At 39.2% G+C, this 18,127-nt stretch overlaps 3 protein-coding genes across 7 annotated transcripts in view; 1 reads left to right on the plus strand and 2 right to left on the minus strand.

The window, feature by feature from the left end:
• LOC103441723 (BEACH domain-containing protein B) overlaps positions 1–10,806 on the plus strand; it is a 39,979-nt gene extending 29,173 nt beyond the window's left edge. For 2 of the 5 annotated variants that reach the window (XM_029107224.2, XM_029107226.2), the window contains 14 exons: positions 435–899; positions 1,021–1,234; positions 1,785–2,006; positions 2,167–2,634; positions 2,712–3,041; positions 3,129–3,581; positions 3,681–3,727; positions 3,820–3,913; positions 4,876–5,082; positions 7,251–7,376; positions 7,494–7,865; positions 7,957–8,188; positions 8,635–9,401; positions 10,327–10,806. In XM_029107224.2, coding sequence (XP_028963057.2) covers positions 435–899; positions 1,021–1,234; positions 1,785–2,006; positions 2,167–2,634; positions 2,712–3,041; positions 3,129–3,581; positions 3,681–3,727; positions 3,820–3,913; positions 4,876–5,082; positions 7,251–7,376; positions 7,494–7,865; positions 7,957–8,188; positions 8,635–9,335 — 3,931 coding nt within the window. In that variant the 3' untranslated portion in view covers positions 9,336–9,401; positions 10,327–10,806. Of the gene's footprint in view, positions 1–434; positions 922–1,020; positions 1,235–1,784; positions 2,007–2,166; positions 2,635–2,711; positions 3,042–3,128; positions 3,582–3,680; positions 3,728–3,819; positions 3,914–4,875; positions 5,083–5,888; positions 6,192–6,237; positions 6,426–7,250; positions 7,377–7,493; positions 7,866–7,956; positions 8,189–8,634; positions 9,402–10,326 lie in introns of those variants that run through there. The other 3 variants (XM_029107225.2, XM_070825937.1, XM_029107227.2) reach the window with 3 other exon arrangements.
• A 433-nt stretch (positions 10,807–11,239) lies between these two features.
• On the minus strand, positions 11,240–13,040 carry LOC103441681 (UDP-glycosyltransferase 91C1). The gene has a single exon (XM_008380381.4). The coding sequence runs from the start codon at positions 12,789–12,791 to the stop codon at positions 11,328–11,330; it is 1,464 nt and encodes a 487-aa protein (XP_008378603.2). The 5' UTR covers positions 12,792–13,040; the 3' UTR covers positions 11,240–11,327.
• A 2,006-nt stretch (positions 13,041–15,046) lies between these two features.
• LOC103441680 (UDP-glycosyltransferase 91C1-like) lies at positions 15,047–17,062 on the minus strand. Its single transcript, XM_008380380.4, has one exon. The coding sequence runs from the start codon at positions 16,607–16,609 to the stop codon at positions 15,146–15,148; it is 1,464 nt and encodes a 487-aa protein (XP_008378602.3). The 5' UTR covers positions 16,610–17,062; the 3' UTR covers positions 15,047–15,145.
• Between the last annotated feature and the right edge of the window lie 1,065 nt (positions 17,063–18,127).

Genomic DNA, 18,127 nt, shown 5'->3' on the forward strand with positions numbered 1-18,127 from the left:
TCTTGACTTGATGCATGTTTCATCTACACAAGATATCCAGAGAAGGATATTTTAGATTGTTAGGTCTGGTTCTGATGCCTATTTTTGAGTCTTCTCTAGAGGGCAACATGCCCAAGTCTCCAATCACTGGGAAAGGACAAAGAGTCACAAAACTGTGGTTCTCTGATGTTTGTGGTCTATATTGGCTACATCAAAGGAAGAATTCTCTTAGTTTATGACCTTCTTTGACTATAACTATCAGTTGGATTTAGGAACCTAGGAGGGTTCTCTTTTCAACTCTGAAGTTCTTGTGCGGTTTATTTATTTGTATTTTCTTTTGGAGTGAGACATTGTGGGAATCTAGGACTTTTACTGTTGTCGCTGTCATTCCTTTTCATGATGTGTCATGATTTATGATGAATATGATTCATGTTCTGATTGACTTTTTTGTTTAGGATCCCTGGGAGTTACAAGCAGCCAATTGATAATGCAGATGACATAGTAAATGACAAGTGGTGGAATCTGTATGACAATTTGTGGATTATTATAAGTGACATGAATGGTAAGGGACCAAGCAAGATGTCACCCAAACCATCACCATCTGCAGGTCCATCTTTTGGCCAAAGAGCACGTGGCTTAGTAGAATCTCTGAATATTCCTGCTGCAGAGGTGGCTGCAGTTGTTGTATCAGGAGGGATAGGTAATGCGCTAGGTGGCAAACCTAACAAAATTGTTGATAAGGCAATGCTCTTGCGAGGGGAGAGGTGCCCAAGAATCATTTTTCGACTTGTCATCCTATATCTATGCAGATCTTCTCTGGAAAGAGCATCACGTTGCGTCCAACAGGTCATTTCGCTTTTGCCATGTCTCTTGGCAGCTGATGATGAGCAAAGCAAAAGCAGATTGCAGCTGTTCGTTTGGTAACCACTTTTCACCTTTGAGGTCTCTAACCAAGTTCACTATAATAGGAAAAAACAATTGTGATTTCTTTGTTTATAGTGTTATTCACAAAAATTTAACTTAAGTTAACATTGTGGCCAGGGCTTTGCTTGTTGTTAGGTCGCAGTTCGGAATGTTGGATGATGGTGCTCGTTTTCATGTGATATCACACTTGATTCGAGAAACTGTCAACTTTGGCAAATCAATGCTGGCTACTAGCATGATGGGGAGAGAGGACCCCTTGGACTCGGCAAATAGTGTAAAAGAAACAGGATCAATTCAGAATTTAATTCAGAGGGATCGAGTGCTAGCAGCAGTGCGTATTGCAAGTTATTTCAGTGATGTTATATATATATATATATATATATGTATTATGTTCTATCCCCACTCTCACACTTAAATAAATATTTAGTGCTGATATATTTATAGCGTTAATGTATAAAATTTGGTCGAGCCATGCAGAAACAGTGCACCTAAATAGGCCCAAATGTGCTTTGCGCCATGTGGTGCCATGCACGATTGTCCTAGACCTAGGGTTGAACGTGCCTGTGCCTGTCATGTCTTTGAACGGGCCCCTATGGTTTTCCTTTCATAGAACATAATTTATAAAATGAATCTTAGTTATAAGGTAGTATTAACTAGTAAGGTTAGAAATAGTTTAATTGTTCAACTTGACAGATTAAGAAATGAGAATAAAACGCGACATACCAAAATAAATAAGTAAAATGCTGAGTAACTGTACCATTTGTAATTAATCATGTATTTATTATTTAATTTGAGATATAAAATAAAATAAAACAATAAGAGGCAAAATATGGTTGTAATCCTATGTCATCTACTGTTTTACTGTTAGTTTTATTTTTCAGGTAGCTGATGAGGCAAAATATGCAAAGTCATTAGATACAGATCGTCAAAGGCAGTTGCGTGAGCTCCAATCTAGGTTAGATGAAAATTCCTCTGCAGAATCTAATACTAGGAAAGCTTTTGAAGATGAGATACAGAGTAGCTTGGTCTCCATTCTTGCTTTAGATGACAGCAGAAGAGCTGTATTCCAGCTCACTCATGAGGAGGAGCAACAAAATGTTGCTGTATGTATTCCACTTTTTTCTGTTACTGAACATCGCTTTTCAAAATGAATAATAAACTAGGAGCATGCAATTTCTTTTGTTCATTATTACCGCTGTTTCTCTTCTGACTTGTGATGCAAATTACCAATGCTTGTAATTACTGACATACTTAATTTTCCAGGAAAAATGGATACACATGTTTCGCGCTTTGATTGATGAGAGAGGTCCATGGTCTGCTAATCCTTTTCCAAATAGTGCTGTGAGGCATTGGAAACTTGACAAGATAGAAGATGCCTGGCGACGTAGGCAAAAGTTGAGACAGAATTATCATTTTGATGAAAAGCTGTGTCATCCTTCATCATCTATGCCCACCAATGAGGTTGCACCTCCTGTTAATGAAAGTAAATCTGGTTTTGTGGGGCACATTCCTGAGCAAATGAAGCGCTTTTTGCTGAAAGGGGTATGGAAGATAATTGATGATGGGAGCTTAGAACCCAATGAAATTGATAATGAACTTGGTGGGCAGAAACCGACCCTCCCTAAAGATACTTCAGACAGCCAGTGCTCGGAATTATCCAAAGACAGCGGTGATTGGATACAGGAAAGAAAAGATTCTTCATCCTCTTCACTTGAGACAGAAACTAGTGAGGTATTGGAGAGATGAATATGTTCACTGCTTGCTTTAAAAATGAAATTAAACTTCTAATGTCGGGATTTCTGTTTCAGGTTCTTACATCAGTTCCTTGTGTGCTTGTAACCCCAAAAAGAAAATTAGCTGGACATTTGGCAGTGATGAAAAATGTCTTGCATTTCTTTGGTGAATTTTTGGTTGAAGGTAGTGGAGGATCATCTGTTTTCAAAAACTTCCATGCTCCAAGTAATCATGATTTGGCCAAACCTGATCCAAAGCAAAAGTCTCTGAAACAGCCTCTAAATCTTGGTTTGGATTCTGAGAAGGCAGCCACAGTTGATAAATTTGATGCAATGAATGAAACTGTTCTTAATAGAAAACAATTAAAAAATATTAAGCGCCACAGGAGATGGAATATTGGCAAGGTTGGAGAAATAATTTTCATTTAGCTTTATTTTTAGTGTCTCATGCGTATTGTAGTCATCTTTATTTGTTTTTATTTTTTATCACAGATAAAAGCTGTCAGTTGGACTCGTTATTTGCTTCGATATTCCGCAATAGAGATTTTCTTCAGCGATTCATCTGCACCAGTATTTTTGAATTTTGCATCCCAGAAGGATGCAAAAGATACTGGAACCTTAATAGTTGCTACCAGAAATGAATATTTGTTTCCAAAAGGAAGTGGTCGTGACAAAAGTGGAGCTATTTCATTTGTTGATAGACGTGTCGCACTGGAGATGGCAGAAACTGCTCGAGAGAGCTGGAGGAGAAGGGATATGACAAATTTTGAATATCTAATGATTCTCAATACACTGGCTGGAAGGTCGTATAATGATTTGACCCAGTACCCTGTCTTTCCTTGGGTCTTGGCTGATTACTCCTCTGAGCTTCTTGATTTTAACAAGTCTTCCACCTTTCGGGATCTTTCAAAACCAGTTGGTGCACTTGATATGAAGCGATTTGAGGTTGGTTTGTATGTCATAAATTATTTGACAAACATAATCAATTCACATATTTGTGCATCTGTTTTTAACAAAATTATGGTGGCATGCTTTCCCATACAGGTATTTGAAGATAGGTACCGTAGCTTCACTGATCCTGATATACCTAGGTAATATCCAAAGCCATGTCAAGACAAAATGATTTTTTAGGTCCCCAAGTGCTCTTTCTTTAATTGTCTCACCTGAATTTTAACATTTACAGTTTTTACTATGGGTCTCATTACTCAAGCATGGGGATTGTGCTTTATTACCTTCTGAGATTAGAGCCGTTTACTTCTCTCCATCGAAATTTACAGGTACTCTTGTGGACAGTATCACATACCTTAAGTATCTTATGATATGTTATAAGCCTTCTTTTCAACTAAAATAAAGTGATTCCTAGAGAGCTTTATCTTTTGTGAACAATATCATCTTCTGACATAATTGTTCTAAGAAAATATAAACTACACACTACACACTTAAACTGCCCCACTACCCTACTTTACATTGCCCAACAAACTACATTACAGTTTTTCTTTCATGGTTATTTTATCCTTCCATCACCATTTTTTCCTTCTTCATCTTTTTATTTTCATCTTTTTGATATCAATAAGCGGAGGGTTATTCACATTTAAAAATTTCAAAGCATGGGTTTCTACCTAATCTTGGAATTATGGGCAATTTCACATGCATGACCAATAAGCAGAGGGTTATTTACATTTAAAAATTTCAAAGTATGAGTTTCTGCCTAATCTTGGCATTCATATCACATTGTTTGAATTTTTATGTCTTTCTTAACTCTTAAGTGTGATATGTAATGTGTGCGTAGTAAGTTTTTCAGTTATCAGCTTTTTTAATTAATATTTCTTAGATGATTCTTTTTTACGTGACATTTTACCAGAGATTATGTGAGATTTTAATTTGACCAAAGATATAGAGGTTCTGATGAAGCATATCCTCACAAGACACCACAATTGGACATAGGACTATACTTTTCAACACATTATGTAGGGTTTTCAAAAACCACGGGCTAATCACTGTTTATTGGGGATTTTTATTCTAGTCAGTATTTTCTCTAAATCTAGCTTTATGATTTTTTAAATCGTATTTCCTATTTCTATATTTAAGGTTATAGAGTTGGTGCTTAAGTGTAGTATCTTCTTCTTTTTTTCTGGAGCTATTGTGGTGCCATCTCTTATCATTTGTCTACTTTCTTACCATACTGAATCCTGAATTCCTGATTAATGGTCCATGAATTTTACGTGTTTCTTTTTATCAGGGTGGTAAATTTGATCATGCTGACCGTCTCTTTCAAAGCATTGAGGGAACATATCAGAACTGCCTTTCTAATACTAGTGATGTGAAGGAGTTAATACCGGAGTTCTTTTACATGCCAGAGTTTCTTGTCAATTCAAATGCTTATCATTTTGGTATGAAGCAAGATGGAGAACCTATTGCAGATGTTTGTCTCCCACCCTGGGCCAAGGTATGTAATATCTTCTCCAAGTAATGGATAATGCAGAAAGAAATGTTTTCCCTCATCAGTGCAATTTGTTTTGGTTCATTACATGTGTTATCTTTTTATAAAAAGAGGAACTTAGAATGATAGCTGAAACAAAGGGTGCCTCTGGAAAGATATTACAGTGGTAGTAAGTGCTGTAACATGGTTAAAAGCTCATGCAGATTGAGGAGTGGTTGGGGAATCCACTCCAAACCATTCCACATCCTATTTAATTTCTGTGGAATTGAACCCTATGTCCCTTCTGGGAATATAAGTGTAGGTTGGGCAAAAGTTACAGTGTGCATTCAATGACTAGGCTTTGACAGTTATGGAAATCAGTGTGCAAATCAATATAAAATCTACCAAAATCAACAGGTTCTGGAACCACATTGCTTTGACTAGAAATGGAGAGATGTAAAGGGTATACTGACCAAGTTGATTGTGGTCAACTTCATAGACCAGAAGTGCACTCTAGCTAACTGAATGTGTCTTTGCAGGTAGGAATTGACTACATTTAGGAGAACGCTGATAATATGTGAAGTAAAAAATTAACACAATAAAAAGGGAAACAGTGGATTTGTTTACGCAAGTGGATCAGTCATGATACTTACCTGCGGGAACTATTTATATTTTATAAAGAAAATATAGAATAAGTATAAAAAAGTTTTGCCTTGGGACTTGATAGATACAATCACTGTTGGCGTACAGATACACAAGACACATACATGTTGTCTGCATGTTTCTTAAACATATGACCTTGCCAATTTTCTCTCTTTGTTTGGGTATAAAAGTTTGCCAGCACTGAGACTGCACCTTTGGAATCAAATTCTCTTTTGGAACAAGGTGACAAGGAGCAAGTACGGGTTGGAGGCTAATGGGTGGGACACAAACCCTTAGCTGCGTGGTTCAAGTCGTAGCCCTTGGATAGATATTTCTTCTGGTCTTTCTTCTTTCCTAGAGTGCTGCAAGTTTGAGGTTGGCAATGGGGAGAGGGTGAGGTTTTGGGAGGATGGTTGGTTGGAGGGTGGACCGTTGAAAGAGTAGTATCCTAGATTATTCTTGTTATCAAGAAAGCACGACTAGAGCATTTCAAGTATTGTGGATTTTTCTTCAGTCATGAAGTTGGAATTTTGATTTCAGAAACTTGAATGAGCTGGAGATAGCAGAGGCGGCTAGGTTATTACAGAAGGTGGAAAATGTTCGTTTGATTCAATCAATAACAGATAATAGAAGGTGGAAACTAGACAGATCAGGATTGTTAACTTGCAAATCCTATAGCTCTTTCTTGTGCAGCAATGGAGCTGCACAACATTTTCCACCCTTTTCTCAGATTGGAAAATCAAAAGCTCCTCCAAAAGTCAAAGTTCTTGCATGGTTAGTGGCTATCGGGAAGGTCAACACCTGTGATCAAGTTCAAAGGTGAAGGCTTTTATTTGCATTTCTCCTCATTGTTGCAGCTTGTGTAAATCTGAGGAGAGTGTTAATCATGTTTTTCTCCATTGTTCTTACTCGATACAGCTGTGGCGGAAATTGTTCAAGGAAGTTAGAGCTAGTTGGGTTATTCCAAAAGATTGTTTCAAGCTTCTAAGTACCAAGTTCGAGGCTTTAGGAAAGGGGAGGAAAGCTACGCTTTGTGGGACTGTTTGGTTTTGGCAATTTTTTGGAATATTTGGTTGGAGCGTAATAGGAGAATTTTTTAGGATTATAAGGGAGTGGGAGTAGAGGAACTGTGACATAGAGTAAGATACTGGGCATCAGTTTAGAATGAGTTCAGGGATTGTTCTCTTTCTTATATAGTGATGGATGTGTTAGCAGCCGTAAAATGAATTTGGTTCTGCTTTAGTTACAACTTACATGTAAATAGTCCTACCTGAGAGGTCTTAGCTTGTTTTTCTTGTTGGTGGATTTCTTATCCAGTTTTTGTAATTCATAGGGGTGTCACTCATTCTTTTGGAAGCCATTGTAAAGGATTTCTGCTTTACACACATAACTTTAGAAACTTTTCTTTTGGAATAAGACATCTGAGGTTTAAGCTTTTGTTTTCTTTTCTTCATCTTCCGTCTTTTCTATGACATGAGATTTATTCACATTAGATACACCATTTCATTTTCATTGTTTTCTTTTCTTGCTACCTGATCCAATTATTTATTCAGGGCTCACCTGAAGAATTTATTAACAAGAACAGAGAAGCCCTTGAAAGCGAATATGTTAGCTCTAATCTACACCATTGGATAGATTTGGTATTTGGTTACAAGCAGCGTGGAAAGCCTGCTGTGGAGGTACCTATGTGATAATTCAAACATTTTTTCAGTCTCCTGAACATTTTGTATTGCTTAATACAACTGTTTTACAAATAAACTGATCTCTGAAAATATTATTGAAAATTTGAAATGCAGGCAGCAAATATTTTTTATTACTTAACCTATGAAGGTTCTGTTGACCTGGAGACCATGGAAGATGATTTGCAAAGGTCAGCTATTGAAGACCAAATTGCAAATTTTGGCCAGACACCAATTCAGATTTTCCGTAAAAAACACCCAAGAAGAGGGCCACCTATTCCAATTGCACATCCCTTGCGCTTTGCACCTAGTTCTATTAACTTGACATCAATTGTTTGTAGTACAAGTCAAACACGGTCGGCTGCTTTATATGTTCGGACTGTGGACTCCAATGTCGTTCTTGTAAACCAGGGTCTCACCTTGTCAGTTAAGATGTGGTTGACAACCTCACTGCAATCTGGTGGAAATTTTACCTTCTCTGGCTCCCAGGTTGGGATTTTGTTTTATTGTTTATTATTATGTTTGATTTGATTTTTTCTGGTAAGCATGTGCTTACTGCTTACTAAATTAACATGTACAGGATCCTTCATTTGTCGTTGGTTCTGATATTCTCTCATCTCGTAAAATTGGGAGTTCTTTAGCTGAAAATTTTGAACCTGGAGGACAATGCTTTGCAACCATGCAAACACCATCTGAGAATTTTTTGATCTCATGTGGCAATTGGGAAAATAGCTTTCAGGTTATATCGTTATATGATGGCAGAATGGTACAAAGCATCAGACAGCATAAGGATGTGGTCAGCTGTGTTGCAGGTATGTTTAACTAGAAGCCGAAATTATTGTTTCCTTTATGGCACATGCATATGAAGAATAAAGACAGTTTGCTTCAGCCTATTTAAATTGAATTAATGAAATACAGCATCGGTGGCCAAGTGAAATGATTTTTTTCTCCGAGGGCCTGTGATGTCTGGGTTATGTTACCTTTTCTAGCACACAATGCTCATGTAGTTTAATATGTTGTGGTTGGTTTTTTAAGCGAGTGAGTCAAGGCTTGTGTCCTATTGTCATGCATGTTTTTTTTTTGGGGACTATGAACTGTGGTAACCAATTGGGTGCTCAAATTCCAATGCATTAATATTTAATCAATAACAACTCCACTGATTTTTCCTCCTGTTTTGGGCGAGGTTTTATTTTTGGCTTTTTATTCTGGCACAGTTCTTCATAATGCTTTCTGAGATGTAACATTTATAATGTTGCAGTGACATCTGATGGAAGCTTCCTTGCAACTGGAAGTTATGACACTACAATTATGGTGTGGGAAGTCTTTCGAGGTAGAACCCAAGAAAAGAGACCTCGTAATACACAGACAGAAGTACCACGAAAAGATTATGTCATTGTTCAAACTCCTTTTCGTATTCTCTGTGGGCACGATGATATAATTACATGCTTGTATATCAGCGTGGACCTTGACATGGTGATCAGTGGATCAAAAGATGGAACTTGTGTTTTTCATACCCTGCAGAATGGAAGATATGTAAGATCCTTGCGCCATCCATCTGGATGTGCATTGTCAAAGCTTGTCGCTTCTCGACATGGACGGATTGTGTTTTATGCTGATGATGATCTGAGTTTGCATCTTTATTCAATTAATGGTAAACATCTTGCTTCTTCTGAATCCAATGGACGCCTCAACTGTTTTGAGTTGAGTCGGTGTGGTGAATTTTTGGTTTGTGCCGGTGACCAAGGGCAAATAGTTGTACGCTCTATGAATTCACTCGAGGTCATAAAGAAATATGATGGTGTAGGAAAGATTATAACATCTCTAACGGTGACCCCAGAAGAATGCTTCTTAGCTGGAACAAAAGATGGAACCATTCTCGTATATTCTATAGAAAATACTCAACTTCGCAAAGCTACTGTTCCTCGAAATTCAAAATCCAAACCATCATCAACAGGATAAATTAACCATTTGGGATGGAAATCATTTATTTTCAATGGCAAGCAAGGATTTGGGAGGTGAATCAAGGTATGCACTGTAGCCATTTTCCTGCAAGTTCACTTCTGGAATTTCGGTCACGTTCACTTCTGGAATTTCGGTCACTTTATAAATGCCTTTATTTGGGAAATATAGACGTAATAATTGGGATTGCTTTTTCTTCTTTAGTACTGTATTCTCTGTTCATTGTACTGGTTTAACATGTTATTTTTTATCCAGTAAGACGCACCTTAATCTTTATTTGAACATAAACCAAAACAACCAAACATATATTGGCATATGGTAACAATTTTCCATATTCCCTCATGGCTGGATGGAAATTCTGATAACGTGTTGAACAGTCTGTTGGTTTATTACTTTCCTCAAAAGCTTAAGCTGCCAAACTGTGGACAAGGACAACTGTTTTCTCTCCACCCCGAGTTCTTTGAACGCAATTAAGGCCATGGAATTTTCGCCTGTTTGCTCTACTAAAAATTAAGACTTACTTGGCACCTAAGAAAAACACTAAACTTTTATGTAGCTGCTTGTATGTCCGTGTGCATATGCGTGTGTGTGTGCTGATATCTGATGATAATTCTTGAATTCGTCAACATCTTAAAATTATGAAATGTGACAGCTGGATATTTTTTTTTGTGTTGGTTGATATAACTCGTGATCCCGGTAACTGTGTGATTGTGTGTGGCTGTTGTGGTTGCTTTATTTCAGATTAAAATCATGTGGTTGGAAGTATCGGTAATGAGAATTGGGATTATTGCAGTTTTTGCTTGTGTTTCCGTTAGATTTGGCTGTAATTATATGTATTCATGAACTAATTGTCTATTGCCTCTAATGATGTTAAGCGCGTGTATGTGGGGTGTGTGTGTTGTCAGATTTTCGAAGTGCTCGTAATTACAGTTGAAGTTGTGGTATTTGTTTGTCCTTTAGATTTTGATTATCTTCTCAACCTTCAATACAGGAGTCTGTAAAATATCTCAGAATATTGAGCCATGTCATCGTATGCCTGGCCTAGACTCATTTCCAATTTGGTTTCGTCTCCTTGATGTTTTGGCGTGTCAAGACAATGAACGGGATTACATGCAGTTGCGCAAGAATTGCAAGAACATTTTGTTTGAAGCCTGTTCAAGCTCCAGTTATTTTAATGCAACACATTCAGAGCTCGAAAACTTGGTGAGGTGAATTTTTCTGCAACGTTCCAAATTAAGGTAAAATACTGGCTTCTTAAAAGTTATAGCCTCATCGCCACCCTGTGGGGCGCGCAACACATACCTGTACTATATGTTCTTGGTAGGTTAGATTTCAAATATTGTGTATTAACCAGTGGCAGGCCAACTCTGATTTGTCCTTTCCCAAGTAGCTAGCTTTAATCCTCCGAACTTTGTATAGACGGGTTGCAATGCCCTTTATTTTGTCTAAAGCAATGAAACCCCCTTTTTTCTTTGCTGTGTAGCATATTTAGTTTGCATAAATCATCTGACGTTACGGGTATTTTAGTAGTTACAGTTTTCCATAAGTGGGTTGCGATGCCTTTTTTTGTAGTAACTCTTATGTTTGGGGTATTCGTTAACATTTGCTCTTAGTAGATAAGGTTTTCCAGTTTGTGGTTGTTTCGCCCGTGAATACGCTCTATCTGTACAGAATGATGTTCTAATACGAGTGTTGCTCGTTAACATTTGGTAAGTAGAGCTCCCACAAGCTGCTCTGATTTGTATTGACACGCACAGGTACAAAACTTATGTGCTTGTGGTTGATTCTAAACCTTTGTTACCAAAATTCTGATGTATTTTCCTTTCTTTAACTTGCATTGTGGACTTTTGCAAACAATTGTCCACCGTTTTTCGGATGGCTTTCATGTATAATTCCAGTGATACTTTTCTTTCGAATGTTGGAACAAGTTTCATATTATTTCAAAAGTACACGTTTTTGTTGCAATTTGTGACATAAACTTGCCTAGTAAATTTATTCTGGACACCTCGGTGGCCTGTTCTCTTCGAGAAAACATATGAATTCACCCACTATTCGATTGTTCTTATTTCTGTCTCCAAACAAATCCTTCATTTCCTTGGCCCTTATCCTCATCGATTCACCCGAGTCGTCCACCATTGCCAACCTTACAAACTCAGCCACCGAGTCACGAGTAAACGACCCATCTCGTTCGTTCCTAGGTATTTCCACCCCGAGCCCCTTTCCATTCCCCAATCGAGCATTAAGCCCTTGGTCGTTCACCATCGGAAAAAACATCAAAACCCGTCCGAACATGAGCCCTTCGATCATTGAGTTCCAACCGCAGTGAGTCAAGAATCCCCCCACCGAGTCATGACTCAGTATGCGCACCTGCGGAGCCCACCCCAAGTCCACCACACCTCGACCCTTGACTCGTTCCAAAAACCCTGGAGGAAGCATCTCAGACACTGACTGAGTCGACTCGGGCGGGTTTCTCAACACCCAAAAGAAGGGTACCCCGGACAGCTCCAACCCGAGAGCCAGCTCGGTGAGTTCCTCCTGACTCAGTGTCGCTTCGGTCCCGAGTGCAATGTAAACCACCGAGTTGACTCGTTGCTTGTCCAACCACCCTTTAATGCCACCCCATGTTTCATCAAATTCACTTGCCTCCTCTTCTATGTTAGGCGGTAAAAATCCAACCGGAACAACGGGTTTTACTTTTACCTCGCGGTAAAGCTCTCTCACCAAATTTAACCACTCGGGCTCAAACTCGTCAGAGCTTCTAACAAACACAACGTCGCTCTCCTCAATCGCAACCCCAAAACGCACCGTATCGGGAGTGCCCGACTCGTTCCCGCTTGATGCTTGCACCCACTTGGCAACCTCGTGGAGCCGATATGCCATGTCGGACTCGAACGGGACCCACTTGGGGACCACCGTGAAATCCTCGGCCTTGGTCCTCCCATCCTGGCCGCTGATCAGAACCGACGGCGGACCGAGGTAGGCCAGGCAGGCGGCGTTGACACAGAAAAAGAAGGCGTGTGCGACGCCGAGCCTGGCGGCTATGGCGGGAAGCCAGTGAGGGGCATAGTCGTAAATAACCCAGTCGGGTCTTGAGGACTCCAGGAAAGCGGTCAGCGGGGTTTGTAGCATGTCGAAGGCCGTTTTGAGTAGTTGCTGCTTGTGGAAGGGGACGTCGGTTGATGATTCGGCGTCGTTTGGGAGGTTAGGGAGGCGGGGGAGAGGGAAGGAGACGAGGTTGACGAGGGAGGAGAGGTGGGAGGGTATTTTGGGAAGTCTGGAGAGGTTCCTTGGGGTGGAGACGAAGGAGACGGTGTGACCCCTTTGAGCTATGAGGGTGGAAAGGTGGAAGAAGGGGATGAGGTGGCCCATGGCCAGCCATGGAAACACCACCACGTGAAGAACAGCTCCTCCGCCTCCTCCTCCTTGGCCTCCACTCTGAGTGTTCTGGTTGTCCATGGAGATTGACCTGTGTCCACTCTGAGTCACAGAGCAGAGGATAGGGGAGGTGGAATATATGGACGGATTTAGAAAGAGTAAGCAAGTCTTGACCTTTTCTGTGTTGCCAACTCAAGTACAATCAAAGTGGAAAATTAGAGGAAGTTTGAAAATTATTCTTACAAAAAGTCATCTGATTTACAGACCGATTGGTTATTTTAGTGTATCAAATAAATTAATTGTATAGGTACTAAATAATATATTATTAATCATAAATCATTTATTTATTTGATATAGTTGAATGACGAAATTGGTCTTTATTGAAATTATTTTTTTGTTTGAATGATCTTCAAATGAATATTAAGAAATTTAATAATAATTATAATTTTTTTACAGTATTGATGTGTTATTTGTAAGTGGAGCAATGCAAGTCTTAATTTTATTTTTGGTATCTAAATGTAAGTTTTATTCATTTGTTGTATATTATCTTGCAATACCTATACCACTTGGACTTCTAAGTCTTCCAAGCTGTAGGAATCATTGAAATCATAAAGTTTAACCCTAATCTCAATGACAGGTAATATCATCACATGATATGGGTAGGAGATTATATCTCTGCAATGTTACTTCAAGTTATCATAATTTAGTTGTTCATTTTGAACCTAGATTTTGAGATCTCTAGTCAACTAGGTTGGATTTTCACTGTACTACTCTAAGACCTAGTTTGGGACTGAGGTGCTTAAAAAAAAAGCACCCATGAAAAAAAGCTGTGAGGGTTTTAGGTGTTTGGTAAACTGAAAAAAAATGGCTTATTTTGGAAGCTGCTGTGAGAATAAGCTGAAATCAAAGGAAAAAACTGAAGCTGGTATTTGCAGCTTTGGAAAACTGGTTTTTTTTTCAAAGCACACGGAGCTACAGTGTTTCTTTAATGAAAATACCCATTATTAGACTGCTTTTTTTTTCCAAAAGCACTTTTACAAAAAAGTTTACCAAACACTCTGCTGATTTATTTCACAGCCGCTTATTCTCACAGCACAACCGCTCATTCTCACAGCAGCTTTTTTTCAAAGCACAGCAATATCAAACCAGCCCTAAGTATAGGCTTTTAACTTGTTCCCTTAGTTGATGCAACTTCCTCTAATCAATCTTTTAATAATTGGTACTGCTAGGTTGACTACTTATACACACTATATATAGGGCCATCACAAAACCTATCAATGCATGGAAATAAATTTCGTTTGAGAGTAGTTGTTTTTCTACGTTAAGTCCTCCAGACTTATATTAGGGCTTAATTACTAAGTAATTTGCCAACACTTGGGTAAATTTTCCCCACATTTGAGGTATTCAAGAGCTTAAAAATATCATCGTAAGAGATAATATTTACCGCTTTTTAAAAGCAAATTACTTTTTCATTCTTCTTAAGTTGACATATAATCCAACATTTTTGGAAAAATGGTGTGCGTCTCTTTCCCTCGTGCATTTGTTCGGATTTGAAACAGTCATAGAGACAACTAAATTAAAATTGACACATGATATAATATGTGAAATTGGTTTGTCAAACAAAGAGACAACCAAATAATTAATTTGTCAGCATGAATCATAATTCATATGTAAAATGGAAATACCAATCAATTCTACGATAAGAATACGATTCATTAGACGAGCAAAAACAAAATATAGTCATGCAATTCAATATATGATCTCTTTGAATCTTCAAAGTAATGCATGCACATGAATAACCAATGTTAAATGAACATGACATAATGAATTAGAAAAAACTTGGAAATATGGTCGAGGTAAATGTTACATATTATGTCTTTAAGACAAGTTTACGCCATACTATACTATGCTCATGGTTAATCGGCGTTTGTCTTGCAGCATACGACGACCACGTCTATGCAATAATTGCAATCCAAATCGTAAGGCTCTAATGAACCACAATTGTGTGGAGTACTCTCTTAGATGGACTCAATACATAGGACACTACAAAACTCTCTAACAATAGTGCACTATGTGTACGAATATGTGAATGTAAAAGATTTTTAGTGACGGTAGGGGACTTCCCTATTTATAGAAATTGAGATGTTTGCTTAAAAAATATGTGACTATTCATGAATAGTCAAAATTTATGTGCTTTTACATAAGTTGTAAACTTTGAAATGCGGTTGATTCTAAACCCTCGTTACAAAATTCTGATGTATTTTCCTTTCTTTAACTTGCATCATGGACTCTTGCAAACAATTGTTCACCCTTTTTCGGATGGCTTTCATGCATAATTCTAATAATACTTGTCTTTCGAATGTTTTACCAAATTTCATATTATTTCAAAATACACATTTTTGTTGCAATTTGTGACATAAACTTGCCTAGTAAATTTATGTTGTAAACCTCGGTGGCCTATTCTCCTCAAGAAAACATAGGAATTCATCCACCATCCGACTGTTCTTATTTCTATCTACAAACAAATCCCTCATTTCCTTAGCCCTAGTCCTTAACGATTCACCCGAGTCATCCACCATTGCCAACCTTACTAGCTCAGCCACCGAGTCACCCGCAAACGACCCGTCTCGCTCGTTCCTAGGTATTTCCACCCCGAGCCCCTTCCCGTTCCCCAATCGAGCATTAAGCCCTTGGTCGTTCACCATCGGAAAAAACATCAAAACCCGTCCGAACACGAGCCCTTCGATCATTGAGTTCCAACCGCAGTGAGTCAAGAATCCCCCCACCGAGTCATGACTCAGTATCCGCACTTGCGGAGCCCACCCCAAGTGTACCACTCCTCGACCCTTGACTCGTTCCACAAATCCAGGAGGGAGCATCTCCGACACTGACTGAGTCGACTCGGGCGGGTTTCTCAACACCCAAAAGAAGGGTACCCCAGATAGCTCCAACCCGAGAGCCAACTCGGTGAGTTCCTCCTGACTCAGTGTCGCCTCAGTCCCGAGCGCAACGTAAACAACTGAGTTGACTCGTTGCTTGTCCAACCACTCTTTAATGCCACCCCATGTTTCATCAAATTCACTTGCCTCCTCTTCTATGTTTGGCGGTAAAAATCCGACCGGAACAACGGGTTTTACTTTTACCTCGCGGTAAAGTTGTCTCATCAAATTTAACCACTCGGGCTCCAACTCCTCGGAGCTTCTAATAAACACAACGTCGCTCTCCTCAATCGCAACCCCAAAACGCACCGTATCGGGAGTGATCGACTCGTCCCCGCTTGATATTTCCACCCACTTGGCAATCTCGTGGAGCCGATACGCCATGTCGGACTCCAACGGGACCCACTTGGGGACCACCGTGAAATCCTCGGCCTTGGTCCTCCCATCCTGGCCGTTGATTAGAAGGGACGGCGGGCCGATGTAGGACATGCAGGCGGCGTTGAAGCAGCAGAAGAAGGCGCGTGAGACGCCGAGCCTGGCGGCGGTGGCGGGAAGCCAGTGAGGGGTGTAGTCGTAAATAACCCAGTCGGGTCTTGAGGACTCGAGGAAAGCGGTCAACGGGGGTTGTAGCATGTCGAAGGCCGTTTTGAGTAGTTGCTGCTTGTGGAAGGGGACGTCGGTCGATGATTCGGCGTCGTTTGGGAGGTTAGGAAGGCGGGGAAGAGGGAGGGAGACGAGGTTGATGAGGGAGGAGAGGTGGAAGGGTATTCTGGGAAGTCTGGAGAGGTTTCTTGGGGTGGAAACGAAGGAGACGGTGTGACCCTTTTGAGCTATGAGGGTGGAGAGGTGGAAGAAGGGGATGATGTGGCCCATGGCCAGCCATGGAAACACCACCACGTGAAGAGCAGCTCCTCCGCCTCCTACTCCTTTGCCTCCACTCTGAGTGTTCTGGTTGTCCATGGAGATTGACCAACACACAGGAGAGGACGGAATGATGGATATATATCAATTGGTTTCCGTTCATGGAGGGACGGCGGGCGGCATGAGAAAGAGGAATCAAGTTGTATATTTGTTTGATACGCAGGTCTTGGCTTTTTGTGTGTTTGCCAACTCAAGTAGGAGAGTCAAGCTTCTCAGGTTTTTGAACAGCTCAGTGCGCCGAAAATACGATCCGATAAATCAAGTGTATCGTTCACGATAAGGAATAAATGGGAAGCTAGTGAGATTCACACGGGCATCCTTTTTCATCGGAGGAGGAGAATCTCGATTCTTCTCAGACACTTGACTCCTTGAGATTTTTTTTTTTTTACTTTTATTTGTATTTTGTGTTTTGTCTATTTTCTTCCCCATCACCTCCACCGTTTGTTCCTTATCGTTTCCCTTTTTATTGTGAATATTTATTTCAGAAAACTACCGTCACCTCCTGTCAATCGTTCCCTTTTTTTTTTATTGTGAACAATTATTTAAAAAAGGTTTTTGATGCGATGTGGTAGAGACATGGATCGTTGATAATAAAACTGATCGTAGCTCCGGTGGTGGAGGATGATTTTCCGGAGACCAAGAAGAAAGAAGTAGAACCTCGTCTCACGTCTCAACAGACCAAATTAATCAGTACAGTCACAAACAGGAGTTGAAAATCAGAGTATGTTCGTTGAAAATCAGAGTGTGCTAACGAACATACGAACAAGCTACGATGATTAAACAAACTACAACGATTATTTGATCAATGAAAAAAACAACAAAAGCCGAGAATGTTACAAAACTTCAAGAAAGTATGACTTGTTTATCATACTAAACTATAAGCCCTTACTTAAAAAGAACTAAATCTAAGAAACCCTAACTCGGATTGATATACTCAAATCCTAAACTAACAAGCAAAATTCAAATATTATAATAAACTTAAATACTAATATTTTTCAAGAGACACTGACTCGTGAGAAAATTTTTATTATGACCGGAACACGGGTGGTACACCACGCGTTTTTATAAGTGGTGGAAACTTTTGTTTTGTAAATTATTAACTTTTTAACACACATGTCCTACTATTTATAATGTAACACATGACGTATTACTCTATATTCTGGTCATCTTGAAAAATCTCTCCTAGCACATTGACGTCACATAGGCCAGTGTCATGCATGCAACAAATATTGTCAAATAAACAATTTAATTCACGTTAAATCCAGAATAGTATCTAAGAATAAAACTGAACAAGATATTAGATATAATGGTTGTTTAAACTCGCAACATCAAGGAGTTGGGAGAACAACATTCTTATACTATTATTAAGATAAGAGGGTTTGTCAACTTTTTGTCCTATTTTCTTCCAATTTTGCCCTTTACTTTTGAACGCACAATATTGACATGATGAGGGTAAAATAGTAATTTTATACCTTTTGACAAAATGACAATCATATTCCTATTTTTTTTCTATTTTACCCTCATTTTTATACACAATATATACATAAAGAGGCAAAA

Source organism: Malus domestica, chromosome 08, assembly GCF_042453785.1.
Source record: "Malus domestica chromosome 08, GDT2T_hap1".
NCBI lineage: Eukaryota > Viridiplantae > Streptophyta > Magnoliopsida > Rosales > Rosaceae > Malus > Malus domestica.

Bases quoted from the DNA above. Each gene is read 5' to 3' on its own strand.
- LOC103441680 (XM_008380380.4), bottom strand. From the start codon at position 16,609: ATGGACAACCAGAACACTCAGAGTGGAGGCAAAGGAGTAGGAGGCGGA.
- LOC103441681 (XM_008380381.4), bottom strand. From the start codon at position 12,791: ATGGACAACCAGAACACTCAGAGTGGAGGCCAAGGAGGAGGAGGCGGA.